This window comes from Zingiber officinale, chromosome 1A (assembly GCF_018446385.1).
Source record: "Zingiber officinale cultivar Zhangliang chromosome 1A, Zo_v1.1, whole genome shotgun sequence".
Lineage (NCBI taxonomy): Eukaryota > Viridiplantae > Streptophyta > Magnoliopsida > Zingiberales > Zingiberaceae > Zingiber > Zingiber officinale.
Genome location: NC_055987.1, coordinates 65207402 through 65227338, shown reverse-complemented (window position 1 = coordinate 65227338; position 19937 = coordinate 65207402). Strand labels below are relative to the sequence as shown.

General features: G+C 38.6%; 1 protein-coding gene across 1 annotated transcript; it reads right to left on the bottom strand.

Moving 5' to 3' along the window:
• Nucleotides 1-1640: 1640 nt before the first annotated feature.
• LOC122025755 (bifunctional dethiobiotin synthetase/7,8-diamino-pelargonic acid aminotransferase, mitochondrial-like) lies at nt 1641-16381 on the bottom strand. The gene is made up of 5 exons (XM_042584631.1): nt 15485-16381; nt 12739-12909; nt 11761-12022; nt 11572-11655; nt 1641-1777 (listed from the first exon to the last, which is right to left on the bottom strand). Exons 1-5 carry the CDS (start codon nt 16225-16227, stop codon nt 1763-1765), a joined length of 1275 nt encoding a protein of 424 aa, XP_042440565.1. The 5' UTR covers nt 16228-16381; the 3' UTR covers nt 1641-1762.
• Nucleotides 16382-19937: the final 3556 nt, after the last annotated feature.

Sequence of the window (19937 nt, the reverse complement as noted above, 5' to 3'; positions counted from 1 at the left end):
ACTTAATAGCACTGAGTATCAAAAGGGTAAACACTCTAGTGTGACCGTCACAAGGCAACTCCGATACTTAGTTAGACTTCCCACATAGCATAAACATAGAGGGTAGGAGATAAGCAATTTATATTACAATGAAACCAAAATCCTAGAACAACCTTCCCAAGTTAGACTTCCTCACATAACTTTCCTCGCTCCATAGCTCTTCTCTCTCCAGCTCTCTCTCAGTCCTTCTAGTTCACAACTAGAATCAACATTTTGACAGTCTAAATAATTCACTTTGCGAAATCTCTTGGATTAATATCTTTTTATTACTTGATGACTTTTTCGTGCGTTGCGGAATTGACAACATACTTTAGGCATCTAGTTATCCCTTTATAGTGCAGAGGCATGTTAATATTAATAATAGTAGATCAGAAAAATTAAAGCACTATTTTCATAGGTATACCAGCTCAAAGGATGTCAACTGAATTATGCTAATCAACTAGTAAAAAAAAAAAAAATGTAGCCCGTGCACGAAGCTCCTGCTATGCGGGGTCCCGGAGAATGATCCATTGTACACGGTCTTATCCTGCTTTTTTGCAGAAGGTTGTTTCCAGGATTCGAACCCATGATCTTTTGGTCACAAAGCAACAACTTTACCGTTGCGCCAGGACTCCCCTTCATGCTAATCAACTAGTATCTACATAAAATGCTTAATTATCATTGCATGAGCATAATCTTCTCCAACAAGAATGATAAGAGAGAGAGAGAGAGAGAGAGAGAGATTTCACCATAATTTCTAATAGAATCTAAAATTCTGTCCTGACTTAACTTTAAGCAGTTCTGGAAGAACAAAAGTATACCAGAATTCTAATCAATTATTTTTCAAACAGAAATAATCCCTTAATGAACATTTCCAGTATAAGAAAAATTCTCTTCATGAGAACTGGTTCAAATAAAATAAGATGAGAATTCTAATGGATTATTTTTCAGAAAGAATAATTCCTTAATGGACACTTCAAATAAGAAGATATCTCTTCATGCATATGATTAAGGTATAAAGGGCAGTCCGGTGCACGAAGTTCTGCTAGTACGGGATCCCAGGAAAGATTGAATCACATTGGGTTGTACACGACTCAAACCCGTGTTTATCTTTGAGACAACACATGCAACTAACTGCCAAAGTAATAATTTATTACAGCTAACAAAATTATGAAACTCTCAGAACAATAATGCACTGTGACAAAACAGTAGTATATACCATAAAATTTCACATCAAATATTTTTTTGAATAATATCAACTACATATTATCCATTACTATTCCCTTCCTAAGAAAAAGCATTCATCATTAATAAGATTAGCAAGAATGAAATGAACAAGGAGAATGGACACAAAACTGGGAAATCTACCTTGAGGTCTACACATCCTTCTAGTGAACTAATCTTGTGAAAATCTGCATTGATGCAATGGTCCAACATGTATTTGCGAAAAGCCATCTTCAGAGCAATTTCAACTGCTGTAGATCCATTGTCAGAAAAGTAAGTTCGAGATGCCCATCCTGTAAAATAAAAGACAAAATGGAAAGTGTGAATTATATCATTCTTGAACATCCATGCTTTCAATAATAAATTTATTTGGCAACTTAGGAAACTAAGAAGTAATATCAAACCTTTTCCAACCCCATCAAGTAAAAGCTCAGCACATTGCAACGCAGGTTCATACACATTCTCCGGAAACATTACATGCCCATACCTTGCAGCAGAATATCCAATGTCTTTGGCAAGTTCAATCTGAAACCACCTAGCCAACAAAAAATGCTTATCCAAAAGAAACAAGTGTTACAGTAGTTTTTATGACTAGGAGATTTGAAATTCACATATTTAGCAAATGGAGGAGCATGCACATTAAATCTAAACACCGAGCATTGCAATCAATTTTGAAAATGAAATGAACTGAGCAGTGTGGGTGTCCATCGGTAAAATGGACTATTGAATTAAAGCAATCAGATAATAATTCTGTATATTATCCAAATATTCATGTTTTTCATCTTGAAGCTTCACAATTATCTCTGGTGATTAAGATTTTGACAATCTAAATTTTGGGGGTATAAAATAGCAAGCTATCAGTGGTATCAAGATTGAAAGTTTCATCCTGAACCAGGGTTTCAATCTTCGGTTGGAATGTATCAGTAACAGTGCCATTGTACCAGCGCTGAGCCAGTCTGTCAATTTTCAATTAGAACAAATCACTAACAATGTCATTTTACCAGTGTTACCAATTGCCACAGATGAGGAAGGTTCAACTAGGAAGGAGTAGAGCAGCAGGCAAAGAAGGAGAAGCAGGAGAGAGAGAAGGGATCTGAAAAGGTGAGGAAGAGGGAGGGTGACCACGACAAGAGGTTTAGATATTCAAAATCCATCAGTGATCTTTCTTCCTAGCTATCTGCCCTGCCTCAGAAGCTTTCTGCCCAAGTCTCCATCTGCAACAGAAGCTTTCTACCCTAGCCTCCTCTCTTCTGTATCACAGCTCACAAAGCTCTAGAAGAATCCTCACCTTCTCCCTCGCCCTCATTTGCCCAAGCCTGCATTGGGTGAATCAAGTTGATCTGCATGTTAATCTGCAGATGAAACAATAAGTTTTGTTTGTGTGGATCGACATGAAATGAGATTTAAAATGTTGGGTGGGATATCTGGTTAAAAAAATACATGCACAACAATTTTGCAAGGCCATATTTGAATGGATTATTTTTAAACTTCTCCAGCTGTGAGAAGAACCAACAACTAAAAACATATTTCACATGGGAAAAGGAATATGGTAACTGTTGAATACTTTCTCTTGATTGTAGGGATTATGATTGATTTGGATTCCCTTGATTATTGGGATTGAGATTGATCTCGATTGTATTCCCTTGACTATAGGGATTGAGATTGATTTTTCTTCTCTCCTTGTATATATAAATACCTACATGTAAACATATTAATATAACATAGAGAGATTTTCTCTTCTCCACATGGTATCAGAGTGAGGTTGAAAGGCAACCCCTTTTTTTTTTTCTTTCTGCACCGCCGAGATCCTTTCGCCGCCTCTTCGCACCATATCGCAGTCCCTCTTTGACAACCGCCCGACGCTACCTCCCTCCTCTCCTCTTCGCGAACTGACGCTAGCATTTTCCTACATCGTGGCACACCGTCCTTCGTCCTCTCCTGCAGTCCGACGACAGAGAGAGGCTCGAGAGATCAGCAGTTTGGCGACGACAGGGATTATTCTTCCTACAGTTCCACCGTCCTCACCTATCTTCTTGCATCGCTTGAGTCTTTCTTCGCTGTGTGCCCTCTTTCACCGAGCTGATCAATGGCTTTCTCAGACACTCCAAAGCCGGATATTTCAATCTTTACCAACCACATCCTGCATCACTCTCTTCCGAGCAGTTAGATGGTAAGAACTACTCTTCTCGAACCTCTCGGACTGAGCTTTGGCTTATTGGACAGGATTATGAGACACATCTCACTCACACTGAAAAAGATGTCCAAGTCGCTGATTATCTTCTATGGAAAAAGGTTGTTCTGTTGCATTATCCGAGCCACCATCCATTCATCTCTTAGGGATGTCTTCCACACTCACAAAACTTGTAACTCTGTTTGGACACAGGCTCAACAACTCTTTACAAACACCTCTCGGCGACTCTATCAGGTTTGAGATGATCTCATGACCATCCTCGGTGCCCATCAGGTTAAGGATTCAATGTCTACCTATTTAAGTTCAGTCTCTAGTTTTCTTTGTAACTTCAATGAATTACTTCCACCTACGGTCACTCCTGTTGCGGAGCTTAAAAATAGGAAGAAATTTTTTGTCTCTGACTTTATATGGTCTGCCCACATATTATTCTCATGTTCGCGATCAGATCCTGGACAGCCAAGCTATCATGGACAGTACCTGGACAACTCTCCTCCGTGTCCCTGCCAAAGTCTTGACGTTACCTCCTTCCGTTCCTGTTGACTCGTCGGCTTTGGTCTCTCGAAACAAAAACAGACCTCCACCTCGTAAGATTGGCGAAGGACCTCCTAGGTTCAATCTCTAGTCAATGACAATGAACTCCACCTGCGGCGACTCCTATTGTGGAGCTTAAAATAGGAAAAAATTTTTTATGTCTCTGGCTTTATATGGTCTGCCCACAGATTATTCTCATGTTCGCGATCAGATCCTGGGCAACCCCACAGACAATACCTAGACAACTCTCCTCCGTGTCCCTGCCAAAGTCTTGACGTTGCCTCCTTCCGCTCCTGTTGACTCGTCAGCTTTAGTCTCTCGAAACAAAAACAGACCTCCACCTCGTAAGATTGACAGAGGACATCCTTGGTGTGATCATTACCACCGACCAGGACACACGATTGATAAGTGTTGGAATCTCCATGGTCGATCTCCTCGCATTGCTCAGATCGCTTAGAGTTTTGTCACTTCTTCAGCTTCCACTACACAATTGCCATCGGATCTGATCCCACCGCCTTCCTATGATGACTTTCTGAAATGGTATGAGGATCGTCATGCTTCAGATTCCAATGTTGTTATCGCACAGGCTGGTAATTCCTTTATTGGCATATCTCCCTCTTTGGGTCCTTGGTTCTTAACTTGGGGCCACCGAAAATATCACTAGTAATAAATCCCTTTTTTTCTTTTCTCTCTACTTCCAATTATTTACCCATTTTACCATGGCCAATGATTCCCAAACTCAGTCCTAGGGTGTTGGTATTGTTCATCCTTCCCCGTCTCTTTCTATCCATAATGGTCTTTATGTCCTCAGAGCTCCCTTTAATTTATTATTCATAAGCCAACTTACTCGGGTCTTTGATTGTGTCATCTCTTTTACTAAAACTTTTGTTTCCTTACAGGGCCGGAATACGAGGAGGATGATTGGCTTCGGATGTAAGTCTCATGGCCTATATCGGCTTCACCAGCCCTCTCTTGTTGGTTCAGCGGCGACATCTCCGCTTCATGCATAGTTGGGACATCCAGGTCTGGATAAGTTGAGACAATTACATCCTACTCTCTCATTTAGAGTTTTTGTCTTGTGAATCGTGTCAATTAAGAAAGCATATTCGTAGTTCTTTTTCTCCTCGCACTGTGAGTCGGGCTACGTCCCCTTTTGCTTTGGTTCATTCTGATATTTGGGGTCCGAGTCGTATTTATTCTACATTAGGGTCACGATATTTTGTTACTTTTATAGACGATTTTTCCCGTTATACTTGGTTGTATCTGATGAAGGATCGTTTAGAGTTATTTTCTATTTTCCAATCTTTTTTCCATGAAATCAAAACTCAGTTTAGTATTTCTTTTCGAACTTTACAAAGTAATAATGCATGTGAATATCTATCTACTTAGTTTCGTGCATTCTTGGCATCTCACTGTGTGTTGCATCGCACGTCTTGCCCTCATACCCCTCAACAGAATGGAGTTGCAGAACGTAAGAATCGTCATCTCCTCGAGACCACCCGGACTCTTCTTCTCCACTCTCACGTTCCTCATCAGTTTTGGAGTGATGATGTACTTACTGCGTATTATCTCATCAATCGCATGCCTTCTTCAACTCTCCAAGGTAAAATACCTCATAATGTAATTTATGCTTATCAATCTCTTCATCCTTTACCACCTAGGGTCTTTGGTTCTATATGTTTTGCTCATGCTCTTGAGTCTGGCATTGACAAACTCTCTCCTCGATCTCATAAGTGTGTCTTCCTTAGATACCCTCAGTCTCAGAAAGGGTATAAGTGTTATTCCCCTACTCTCCGTCAGTACTTTATCGTGTTGATGTCACGTTCTTTGATTAAGTTCCCTTTTTTGGGCCTCACGCATCTCCATCCGAGTTCTCTCCTCCGCCTGCACCAGTGATTGTCTTTTATCCTCCGGGGGAGTCTCTATCACCTCCAGCCCCATCTCCTCCTTTGCAGGTTTATCGGCGTCGTCCTCACCTGCTTTGTCGTCGCCCATCACTGACATTGCCATAGACACATCTTTGGAGTCGAGTCCTTAACCTCTTCCTCTGGTCCCATCCCTTAAGTCTGATATTCCCATTGCACTTCAGAAAGGTATGTGTTCCACTCGGAATCCTTCTCCTCATTATATTTCCTTGAGTTATTATCGTCTTTCTCCTTCCTACTTTTCTTGTCTTTCTTCCTTGTCATTTGTCTCTCTTCCAAATACTGCAGGTGATGTCTTTGCCCATTCAGGATGGAAACGGGCTATGCTAAATGAAATATGTGTCTTGCAGCTCAGTAAGACTTGGGACCTCGATCCTCTACCCCTTGGGAAGTCAGTTGTTGGTTGTCGATGGGTGTATACGGTGAAAATTGGTCCAGACAGCACAGTTGACCGGCTTAAGGCTCGCCTCGTCGCTAAAGGCTATACTCAGATCTTCGAATTGGATTATAGGGACACTTTTTCTCCTGTAGAACTTGGGACCTCGTTCCTCTACCACCTGGGAAGTCAGTTGTTGGTTGTCGATGGGTGTATATAGTGAAAGTTGGTCCAGACGGCACGGTTGACTGGCTTAATGCTCGCCTTATCTCTAAAAGCTATACTCAAATCTTCGGATTGGATTATAGGGACATTTTTTCTCCTGTTGCCAAGATGTCTTTTGTGCGCCTTTTCCTGTCCATTGCTGCGATTCAACATTGGCCTCTTTATCAGTTGGACACCAAAAATGCATTCTTACATGGTGACCTGCTCGAGGAGGTCTATATAGAGCAACCTCCGTATTTTGTTGCTCGGGAGGAGTTCTGGTCTTGTATGTTGCCTGCGAAAATCTTTATATGGCATCAAGTAGTCACTCAGGGCATGGTTCAGTAGATTTAGTACTGTAATTCAACAGTTTGGCATAACTCAGAGTGAGGCTGACCATTCTGTCTTTTATCGCCACTCATCTACTGGTTGCATCTACTTAGTGGTTTATGTTGATGATATCATCATCACATGTAGTGATCATCTCGGGATTTCACAAGTAAAACAGTATCTTTTCAAACATTTCCAAACAAAGGATCTCAGCACACTCAAATATTTCTTGGGGATAGAAGTAGCACAGTCTAAAGATGGGATCATCATATCTCAAAGGAAAAAATAAGAATGTTAAACTCAAAGATAGTCAACAATTTCATGGATCCTAATGTCAAGCTCCTGCCAAATCGAGGAAGCCTCTTCCAAATCCTGAACGGTACAAACGATTAATAGGGAAACACTGATATCTCGTTTACAGTAAGTCAGTTTCTAAACTCTCTTTAAGATGCGGTAACTCGCATTATTCGATATATCAGAGGCGCGCCAGGAAAGGATCTTTTGTATGAAGACAAAGAACATACTCGAGTTGTAAGATATTCTCAAGCAGATTGGGCAGGATCTCCCACTGATAGAAGATCCACTTCTGGATTTTGTATATTTGTCGGAGATAACCTTGTTTCTTGGAAAAGCAAAAAGCATAATGCTGTGGCAAGATCCAATATAGAGGCAGAATATCGAACTATGATCGTAGTCAATCAAGAGTTTATATGGCTAAAACAGTTGCTTCAAGAACTAAGGTTTGGAGAATTTACACAAGTATCACTTATATGTGACAACCAGGCCGCCATGCATATCGCCTCAACCAAATTTTTCATAAGAGGACAAAGCATATTGAGGTTGACGGTCACTTTGTCAGAGAGAAAGTCATATCTGGAAAAATATCTACTAGCTCTGTCAATTCACATGATCAACTAGCAGATATATTTACTAAGTACAGAAAGGTCTCCGAATTGACTACATATGTAACAAGCTTGGTGCATATGTTCTATATTCTCCAGCTTGAGGGAGAGTGTTGAATACTTCCGAAGATTCCCTTAATTGTAGGGATTATAATTGATTTGGATTCCCTTGATTATTAGAATTAAGATTGATCTTGATTGTATTACTATAGGGATTGAGATTGATTTTTCTTTTCTCTCTTTGTGTATATAAATACCTACATGTAAACATATTAATATAACATAGAGAGATTTTCTCTTCTCCACAGTAACTTTCTTTGCTTACACAACTAGGACAGGTAGAGGAAAAAAGAGAGAAAAGAATGTTTATTTGAGTCCTAATTTTTACTTTTCTTGCTTGTGACTTCAAGTAGCGGTGGAAATTTTTGTTATCTCCTTTTAATCGTGTTATAAGCAGATTATTTCATTGATGCTAATATAACTATATGAAATTGCATAAAACTAATAAAAAGTTTTTAATATAAATTATTTTAATAATTAAATATTTTTAAGAAACAATTTTTATGGTCTAAGATTAATTAGATTGTATAAAGAATTAACTTATATGTTATAAAAAGAAAGTTATTAAAAATTAATTTACAACTGGTTAATTCATGTCCATGGTGACTTTTGAATTTCCTCACTATTAATTGTGTTTGGGGTTGAATCCCACCATTATCTAAATGATTACGCGTATGCTAAATCAGGAATGATAATCCTTCCTAACCTTATTTCTACACGGCAGAACTCCTTTAGAAGTGCATGAACTTAATTAAATTGATCCAGTAGACATAGAAGACCAGTGTTGTAGAATCTCCAAAAATTAGAATAGATCACTGAGTAGTGATAAAATGCTTCTTTAATAAGGCTGATGTTAGACATGGCTGGTGTCAATCAAAGGTTTCATTTCGGGGATGTGCGAATTAAACTTTCCTGAAGATGAACGGATTCCATCATAAACCTTGTCATATTGGCCATACATAACCTGATGGGATAGAACTTCAGAAAGAAAAGTTGTTATTGTGGTGATCAATAATTCTCCAAAACAAGCATATTAATCTTTCTTTTTTACTATTTTAGTGAATAGAGAAAACTCACAGCAACTTATATACTTGAGGTGCACCAAAGAGCTCATGAGGTGTTAGATTTTTCCTCCTACCCTTCATTATTCATAGTTGACATAATTTTAACCAAAATTGAGTGTTTTATCTGAAAGAGAAGAGTACCAAACCCACAATACATAACTAACAATTTCAATTAACTGATAACTCTAACAACCAAAACCAAATGCTAACATCCTTTCTCGAGCTATAGTATTAAAATATTACATTACCCAGCCTGTTACGTAGATTAGAAACAAAAAAACTCACAAAAAGAGAAAGATAAAAATGACAAAGACACAGGACATAAACAAAAACATGATACTAGTCTAGAGACATGAAGATACAAGGGGGGGTTTTGGAAAAAAAAAATTAATCTAATTAGGAATATGCAAGGGGGTGGAAAGGTACTTTTTTAATCTAGAGTTATTGATGTATAAGAAATCCTCATACTCATTAATTTTCTCATACACTTTGATTCTTGGTCCTGCACCTGCATCCCAAATTTGAACCTCTTTCTATCACACACATGTTCAATACTCATACTTGCTTGTGTCCGAGTGATGTAGACTAAAACATCCAATGTGGAGGTAAACTTAAAACACATATAACTAACAACTCCAATAAATCAATAATAATAGAGTTAATTTGGAACTAAGAGTCAGTTTGGAGTTCATATTCTGCTCTAAAACTAGTATCTATAAGTGATGTCCACCCATAGGTAGATGACCATTTGAGATATTTGACAATTTTTTTCTTTCAAATAAGTGATTAACAACTCCCATGTGGAGTGAAGTAAATTATCTATATTATATATACCTATCCATGTTTAGCTTCCTTAATGTTTACTATCTTTATTTTAACCACTTAGATGTAATGCCTTTACCTATAATTTGTTATCAGATTCCAAATAAGTGTACATGAGTAACCTAAATCTCAGTTTCATGATGGAATCTTGATACGTATCTTTGTTATATTTTCCTGAACATCGTTCAGGTTCACGCAGGTATCCTCAGCAAGCGTAAATACTAAAGGGACAATGACAGAAGGCACTCCAACAAAAATAAAGAAGGAAGAGAACGATCTCCAAGGTAAGAGAAAAGAAATGTCAGCTTTCCAAGCTGAGAGGGAAGGGGAAGGATAGCAGGAAGACCATCTCCAAGATAAGAGCAAGAACAATAGAACTTCGAACCAAGAGAAAAGATGAAGACCTTACTTTCAAGGTAACAACAAAATTAAATGCCGTAGCCTCTGAGCTAAAGAAGAAGAGGAAGAATATCCTTGGTAAGAAAAAGACCTTCTGAGATAAGACTTTTCCACAAGTAAAACCTATTGAGATGAGAGCACTTGGAAAGCACATTCTAGATCCCAAAGTTTTAAAATTTTATATCTGAGGTTGATTGAGCATTGAAGCTACCTGCGTTGGCAATTCCAAGCACCATTTTGTTTTGCAGGACAGAAATTTTTTACTCCAACCATAATGACTCTGATATTAATCAACTCCATCTAATCCACATTAAAAGGCAAAACCTCAAACCACCGGACAGAAATCTTGGCATCATGAATAGTGTTGTAGAATTTATAGTTTAGTTTTATAAGTTGTGGTGTTATTCTTGGCCAAAAATCAAAAGAGTGCCCCTTAGTTTTGTTATTGTCAAAAGAGTGCCCCGGTTTGAAAAATTATTAAAACAACAAAGTTATATCAAAATATCCTTTCAAAAAGTGCGCCCCAAAAAATACCATTTGTTTTAGCATTGTTATAGTAGCCTTGGCCAAAACTGTTATAACGTAAAGCACTATTATATAAAAGTATCCCTTTTGAACTTGGTCAAAATTGCTCCAATTTTGTCAGAATTACTCTAACTTAGTCAAATTCACTTCAATAATATTATAGCACTTTTGGCTAAAGCTGCAATTTTGGTCAAATTGCTTTATGTTGTAACAGTCTACTACACGTTAAATAGTTTTGAACAAAGCCACCAAAATAATGCTAGAATAAGAATACTTTCATAATGAAAATATAATGGGATGTTTACACTGACCCAAGCACCTTTTACAGTCATCCCCAAGTTATGTGTTGGGAGATAAATCACAAGGTTAGCTTATAACTAATCGCCAAGTGGCTAGAGAGTAGGAGGGTTTTTTTTCCGAGGACATGTGCCCGTCAGGAATTGATCTCTTGTCCCATTAAAGCAAGAGATATAATGGGATGTTGTTTTCAAACTGGGGTGCCCTTTTGATGTTAATGAAAATAAAGGGCACCCTTTTGATTTTTGCCCATTATTCTTTCACCCATGCTAGTAGATTTAGCTCCAAACAAGACATAGGAGACATATTGTATAGCCACTAAAAGTTTTCAGCAATTTAGTTTTGACATTCAGTGAAATAATTATCTATATTCTGCTTGTTCTAAGCTAAGAATATCTACAAATCAGCTTCATACACTAACTGACCTCAGAGATATAGATAAAAATAACAACATAATAAAATTTGAAGATCTTCCAAAACAAATGAACAAAATTTGGAATTACTTCAGATGTTTAACTCGAAAGGAGTCTTAAATAATCAATAAAATCATAATTAAGAAGCAGTTCAAGTTCAAGGAACATATTACTTCATTGCCTTTCTGCATGTAACTAAATCATGAAAAGAGTATAATAGGCCAGAAAAATATTAGTAGGTCAACTTTTACAGTGTCGCATGAGGAGCAAGAAAATGTTGTATTACTGACTTGCAAATTAGAATCAGGCCCTTGAGTCCACCAACTTGCACATGCATCAAACTGTGGAATGATCATCTCTTGATCATTCCAAACCTAGACAAGCAACAGAGAAAAGTGCAACGTCGATCATAAAACATGCATCATTTAGATGTTTGAAAAAAGAAGTATTAGTCTATCATAACAGAGAAGTAGACAGACCTTGTGTATAGCAAAATTCTCACCACAGCGTGAGTCAATGACAGTAATAGTCTCTTCAGGAACCAGTTTGTGTTGTGTGAATGGCCACCAGAAAAGGTTGCCTGCCTTTCTTGGCATATCATGCAATCTTTGAATTCTTTTTAAATGAGCAGACACCAAGACTTCCTGAAGGGAACTGAAAACCTTTCCAGATTCATAAAACCAATCCAGCAAGTCGTTTATTGGATCTTGAGGAATTGGTGGCAGCATAAGCACAGGTAGCCTTCATTAAGACAGAAGGGCATATTACATTGATCTATAAAATATACGTGTAGGAATATAAGTGAACAAAGAACAACAAAAAAGATTCTACATATGTGGTAATCATATGTAGAAAGCACTTGATAGTAGAGAAGTTTGATACTAGTTCATCCTAATATGTTAATTTCCAATTCATGAGCGAATGTCCATGTTAATTTCCTAGATTATATGCTGTTGATAAAGATAACATTTTATAGAGTTGACTTCTTGCATCCCAAGAGGTAGAATAATCCAGGATTCATGCAGAAGAATTACTGAGTTATGAATTGACATTGCAAGTCAAAACAAAAATTTTAACATAGATTTATCCAACCCTTTTAGATTTGTGTTACAGAATGATGGTTAGGATTATTGTTATTTCGAAGCTTGATGAATTGAATTTTCCTTTTCTAAATTTTTTTGTTTTCAATATTCCGTTTCCAGAAAGAAAAAAAAATTGAAAATTGAAAATTGAAAATTGAAATTAAAGTTTAAAACACACATTTGTCATCGACTTTCATTTTGACAATTTTACACAAAAGATGATTGATATTTCCAATATATGAGAAAAAAAATATGAAAAATGTTGGGACTTGGGAGATCTAAAAAAACAAAATTGAAAACAGAAGAGACTGGATGTTCCATAATGAAACAAAGTCTAAAAGTTCACTACATATATTATGTATAGCATATCATTACCTATTTCGTAGGTATGACTGTAGGCACACTTCATTAGAAAAGCCATGATCCACCAAAATAATAGCTGCAACATCATATCCTCTAAGAGTCAGACACTCATATGCAGCTATAGTTCCAGAAATTCCACCCAAACGACCATCTCCAACCAGAATGGAAGGAAATCTGAAAGGCCTGATCCACGTTCCAGGTATCAGAAAAAAATGAGCTCATGTAATCATCACAAAAGTGTTAGAACTATGACAAATTATTTACAAGAAGCAACATCAACACAATCACTCCAAAATTATAGCACAAACTATGTCATAGGACAACTGATGACCAAATTCATAAAGGGTTCAAAGAATGTTCAACGGAGGGTTATAAAGAATTAGTTTTAACTATCAGCAACATTGCTCTCTGCAAGAAAACAGGACTTTTAAGTTCAAAATAGAAATAAATGACAACTTCCTCTTTTCCATTTTGCCAAATTATTGCTTCCTTCAGGTAGGAGCACAGTTTCTAAATCACATATTTAGCAACCTTTTAGCAGATAAAATGCTACCATTGATAGCACTAAGTCAACTGAAACCCTGAAAATTCCAACATTAGATACCAATGCAAATTGGAACCTACTCAATATAATACCATCTTCTTCACTTATAATTTACAAACAAATCTATTCTAGTAGACAAGAACATTGTCCATTGAACATTTCCTTAAACATATTGCTAAAGGTATTGGATTTATTAGAAACTAAGTGTAATCCATTAAGTGCCACATAAATAATTCTAGGTTTAGGGTTACAATTAAGAGTCCATATGTACCCATGATGTCATGGTTATCTCAAAATAATGCAATACAATCTTCTTCTATTCCCAAATTTTATATGGTACTAGAGTCCCCTTTCTGAATTTAGAGCTCCAAAAAATATTCCCTCTAGTTGCCTCTCTCCTCATCCACCTATTCACCTCTCTTCTTCAAATTTCTTTTCTCCTCAATAGTTATTTCCACAATCTACATGCCTCCCTAACTGTTGTGATCCAACAGCCACCAGTGCCTTCACAACTCAACCACTGTTATCAGCAGAGTAAATGGTCAACAGCAGCACAAGCGAAACAAAGAACCGGTTTTCCATTGATGACCAACTCGAGTTTTCAATCAAGGAGCATAGGGTCATATGACACTGCTACCAAGAATTTAATTTGCAAGGGTCTATTTAATAACTTGATGGTTTCAATGATGATTGCTGTCAGGCGGAGTAAAAGGTCAATGGTAGTGCAAGTGAAATGAAGTGTTGAAGCTAAATGATGCTAATTTTTCTAGTGATTCTCTCACACCAAATAGCGACATACTTGGGGTTCCAAGGATATGTAGCAGATTTCAAGTATCTTTGATGAGCATGCCTTCTCCAATGAAGAAATCCCCAAAACTCTGATAATCTTGAGCATTAATGCAAGCTTTAACTAACAATTGTATCTCACCTCCATCTAATACCCCTACCCTTGGCAAAGCATGTAGCAAGCACCTTGCAATTTCGCCCAAGAGAATAATGCCCACCCACCAACTAGATACTGGGGTGAAAACTCATTCCTCCATCACTATCATATCTCTGTCATATTTCAACTAGGCCACTTCAAGCACCACAATCATTATTGCTCATGCAACCTCCACTTTAGATTGTTGCTCCTTCATCGTTGGTCATTGCATGTCACCGAAATAGTTGCATGTGGCCTTCTACGAGCCAAGAATAACCCTATGTCTTTCTTCTCTTCTCTAATTTGTTGGCTCTCCCTTTCCAACTCACAGTTTATATGTGTGAAAGACTCTCAATGTTGGTGAATTTGATTGTCTCTTTTGTTTTAGCAATGTAATCTCCTCCTCACTCATCTTCTTTAGGTTGCATTGCAAAAGGAAGTTCTCAGAGATTGTCTTCTTTAAATTCCTCCTCGTGCTTTAGCACACAAACCCATTCTACCTTAACCTCCACAAGCTACTTACAACACCTTTAGACATTGTATTCACTCCCTTTTCTTCCTTTTTCCCCTACTGTGCATTGAAGACCATAATAAATAAATTGTCATGTTCTCATTTTCTACATCCAACAAAGGATCAAGCTATGTTACTCGTCTCCAATGAAGATCTAAGTAGAGAGAATATCTTCTTCTCAATTTTCTATGTCAATTAAAAAGCTTTGCTATCCATCCTCTAAAGACTGTTGAGTTATTTCCTAACTCTCAGTTTATTATGTGTTACTATATGCACCACTTCATGGAGAAGCTGACTTGAGAGATCAATTTCTAAGATTTCTCTTCAACCTTTCCTTTGTATATGTTTCTCTCTTTGTTGATTTGTTGAATTTAGTCAAACACATTGTTGGTTGTATGCTAACCCAAACTTTAACAGAGACCATCTACATGGTCCACTAACACCTTAAATTTTGTCTTACTTGCATGCAAGTAGTATGTTTTTCAGTTTCATCATTGTCGTGTCTAGCTAATTTTTACTTACAAGAGTTTCTCTAGTTTATATAAAAATTGGACTTAGATACTATTTATGTTCCAACTTGAGAATGAGTGTTGAGGGTAGTAGACTTATTAGGTATAAGGTGTAGTAGGTTTGGTCCCACATTAGTATTTAGGATTTATGGCGAATCTATAAATATATCTCATAATAATGAAATACAATATTCTCCTATTCCCAATTCTAAACATATTGTTCTTTTCATGTGGATACTTCACCAACGGTAATAGCAGGAATAATAGCGTACCTATATAAATCACATTGAAGAGTTCCAGAAGGTCCAGGGCTTGCAACACCTCCAGCGGTCTCAATCACTCGCCAAACTCTCTCCCTACTGTCATCACCTCCCCCTTGCAGTGAAAGCCTCAAACACTTTCCCAGTAGCTTTCTCAAAGAAGAGTCTTCAACCAGCATGCCCTCTCTCTGTACAGCTAGATGCGGCGAAATGGCCTCCTTCCATCCAAACAACGTCTTGCAAACCAACCTAAAATCTCCCTCTTCTAGTTCTTCTTTTCCAATACGCGTCTCCTCGTACGCACAGAGACCTCCTGATCCTGCCTCATCACGTCCCTCGGTCTCCTCCCGTTTATCAAGCCTACCTCCGAGCAACTCCGCAGCAGCAGCGCTCGAAGCGTTCAAAACGTGGTCAGATACGAGAAGGCCAGTTGGGAAGTTGCCGTGAAGTCTGCGGAAGAGGGCGGAGACCTTCCGGCTGACGAACCGGGAGTCGGAGTCCACGGGGAATCCGGTTTGGACGGGCTTCAGGTAGAGAAATGAGGAAGGACCATAGGATGATTGGGAAAGGACTGAGGCCGCAAGGCCGGCGGAGACGAGGGTTTTCCCCACGCCGGTGTTGGAACCCCAGACGACATAAGTAGGGTTCATCAGGTCGATCCCGCCTTCAGGAGAGACGGATCCGTAAAGTCGTGGAAGGAGGAGGTGAAAGGGCCGACGGAGGAGGAGGCCACGAGAGCGGAGAAGGGGCGCCATTGGCGTAGACGGCGGCGGAGAGGGAGGTCGTCACTGAATGGGCGCTTGCCTGCTGGTCTTCCGAATTTCGATGAGACTCCTCAGCAGCCGCTTCCCCTCTGTCTTGGATTCCTTTGTAAAATCTTCGGGAGAACAATTAATCATATTTGTTTGAACTGCTGACCTTTTATGGCATCGCCGATCATTCCGGTTCTTAAATGAACTTTTTTACCACATCAAAATATCATATAAACATTTACTATTTTCTTCCTTATTAAAAATTCCCCTAATAATTTTTTAAAATTCTACATTATCAATTTTTTAAAATTCTCCTAATCACACATTTTTTATTTTGAATGGTCACATCCATATTATTAATTTCAGAAAAAAATAGATTTAAAATTTCATTATTATTCTTAAAATGAAGATCTTAAACTTACCTGATTCGAATTTTTTTCATTTGATATTTTTATTTTACAAAACTCCTCGAAAACAGATGGCCCTTACTTCTTATATCTTAATGATCAAACTGTGATGTGTGGTAGAGAGCTCGTTAAATTTGACAAAAAAAATTGGTCAATGCTCTCAGATTTTGTTGTTTTTTTTAAAAGATGTTCTTTTTATGAAAAATCTTAATACTCACTAAATCATCTGCATCAACTCACCCACTTATCTGTCCATTCAAAAAAAACATAAAAAATGTGTTAGGTCATCGCTCAAACCTAGACGATAGCACCTATGCTTGAAAATTATCACCCCCACTTCACTGTCTCTTGCCCAACTTCTTGGCCTTTTGTCAATCTAATCACCATCTGGAGAAGTTTTCTCTCCAACTTTTAAGGGACTTATAGTTTAGGATTTTAGTGTTTTGCTTTGGCACGGTCATTTTTGAGTTGTCACGTGTAAAGCGGACTTGCTCATGGTGAGGTGGGTTGGTCAGTAAAGAATCCAACATCTGGCAAGTCAAGCTGGATGGGTTTGCCCGCCAGCCTGGCAAACTAGGAAATATATCATTTAACCCAACTCAAAGTGGATTATGAGTTATCTGGATCCACGAGTCTATTAAAAAATAAAAAATATATTGAAAAGATTGAAAAATTTTAAATTTAGGTTCGGATTAAATGAATCAACACACGAGTTTATTGAGTTTCCACTTTAATTTTCAGTTTTAGATTTTTTTTCTTCTCAACCCACCGGCCACCTGAGCACACCACGGGATGGCTTGCCTGGACCCGTAACTTAGGCTAGCTTTTAAACAGGTTGATAAAATTCAACTCAACCCTCTTAATTATTTGGCGAGGCAGGGTAGGCCACCTGATGGGCATAGCCACATGCTTTATGTTGGTCCCTTGGCGGCCTATTAGAGGAGGGTGAATAGTCTTGCAATTACAATCAAAATACTTTCTCTTTCTTTCAACGTTAACTTCGATAATAAAAAATAAATGAAATAACTGAAAGAAATATGAGATAAAAAGGTTACTTGGTTTGCAACCATGGAGGTTGCTAATCCAAGATAAATGAAGCTCTTTAAGTTGACTACTTCGACACAAGTTAGAGGCGGAGGAACATTATATAAGACGTTAACAGCTCATGAACAATAAAGAACAGGAAAGAATTCGAGTACAATTAAAGTGTTGTTAAACTAGGTGAACTAGGACTCTATTTATAGTCCGCTGGTCAAATCTATCCTTTACTGATGTGGTCGACTTTAACCGCCTGGATGGTAATCCGGATGCCTCCAGCGTGGCAAATTATATCTCTACACAATGGCTTTGCAACAACGCTGGAATAAGGCTTTATCCACTTCCGAGAAACTGGACTAATTTAGGCGCCTAGAACGTTGTTGACATTGACCCAAAAGTGATCCACGCTGTAACAGACCAAAATTGGCGCCTCATTGGCGCTAGGGGCGTTTGAGCGCCTAGACTAGATTGTCTAAGCGCCCGAACGATCTGGGCGTCCGAACTAGTTGGTCCAAGCACCCAGATGGTCCGAGCACATGGACTAGTTGGTTCGGGCACCCGGATCAATCAACCAACTGCTGACTCGTCCAACATCTTCTTCGGTTGCTAGCTTCTTCTCTGGTTGTTGGCTTCTTCTCTAGTCGCTTGGGTGATCCTTCGGCCTTCTAGAGTTAAGCTCACCCGAACCCAACTCCGGCCTTCTCCTCAAGCAGTCTTCCACTTCAACTTCTCGTTCCTCAGAAGAGTAGCGCATGTGTCCTTCTCGCTCCACTAGTGTACTCTTCTGTAGCTTCTTGTCCCTCGGATGCATCGAGCCTATCGACTCGATTCTTGTGATATCCTTCCTGTCCATCGTGTCTTCCGCTCAACTTCTTGCGTTCCTAAGTCCCTGCACACTCAAACACAATGCATAAAAATATGCAAAGTCTAACTTAACTTGGTTGACCATATCAAAACTAACACGAAATACTTACAATCTCTCTTTTTTTAATGTGAATCAACTCAAGTTAAGTTAGGGTTAAGCCAAAAGAGTAAACTAAATGAATATGCAATTTAGTACATTTAATTTGTAAATTAAAACAATTGATACAAAAAATTATGTCTCCTCCTAGACTTAATATTATTTCTCCCCATTTAATAACATTAAAAATAGGGGTAAGCACTAAAAAAAATTAGAAAAAAAAATTCTAAGGGTTACATAAACAGTGAATACATAACAACAACAAAGCCTTATCCCAGTAGGTGAGGTCGGCTATATAAATCCTTTCACGTCATTGAGCTCTATCTCCTACTATATCATCATCTATATTTAAATAAAGTCCTCTCGAGACGGTCTAGTGGCTAGCGCATGAGATGCTGCCACCATGAAGTCTGGGGTTTGAATCTCGGCAAAGCCGAGGTAAATGTCTCCATTATGTGTTAGTCACTATTCTAAAGGCTAGTAGTGGCCCATAATTTGTTGGTGCAACATCTCTCAGGTCAAGGTTGACCTGGTTGACCAAGCTTGAGTCTTGGTTTGGATTTCGATGTTTGACAATACAAGGTTGATTGAACAAGAGTCAAGTAGGTCAAGGATTGACCGGATACTTGACTGGGAAGTCCTAACTGGGATGTTAAGCGAAATGAAAGTCCTGGTGAGTGAAGCCAGGTAGCGGAGAAATCCTAGTGAGTGAAGCTAGGTGAAAGTCCTGGTGAGTGAAGCTAGGCAGAGGAAAATCCTAGTGAGTGAAGCTAGGGGAAAGACCTGGTGAGTGAAGCCAGGCAGAAGAAAAGTCCTAGTGAGTGAAGCTAGGCAAAATGGAAGTCCTGGTAAGTGAAGCCAGGCATGGGGAAAAATCCAGATGGGTCAAGGTTGATCAGACATCAGGTGAAAGTCCAAGTAGGTCAAGAGAGTGACCGGATACTTGGCATGATGAAGGAAAGTCCAAGTAGGTCAAAGGAATTGACAGGATACTTGGCAAGAGGAGAAAAGTCCAAGTGGGTCAAATGGATTGACCAGACACTTGATGAGGGAGTCATAGCAGGTCAAGGAAGTGACTAGATGACAGGCATGATGTACCAACAGGTTAAGGTTGACCGAATGTTGGTTTGGGAGGCTTGGGACTTGGTTTTTGGTAAAAACCAAGAGCTGGATCAATCAGTGGATCGATCAGTGGATCGATCCAGGCAGTTTTCCAGCGCACAGAAAGTCTCTGGATCGATCAGTGGATCGATCCAGAGGTCCCAATAAATCAGTGGATCGATTGGGACGCTGCTGCTTCGCGCGAT

Excerpts from the sequence above, each read along its gene's own strand:
- LOC122025755 (XM_042584631.1), bottom strand. The coding sequence starts at position 16,227 with ATGGCGCCCCTTCTCCGCTCTCGTGGCCTCCTCCTCCGTCGGCCCTTT. Across the intron at positions 12,910-15,484 it reads CTTCAATGTGATTTATATAG|GCCTTTCAGATTTCCTTCCA; the intron begins GTACGCTATTAT and ends AACGTGGATCAG. Across the intron at positions 12,023-12,738 it reads CAGTCATACCTACGAAATAG|GCTACCTGTGCTTATGCTGC; the intron begins GTAATGATATGC and ends GTCTTAATGAAG.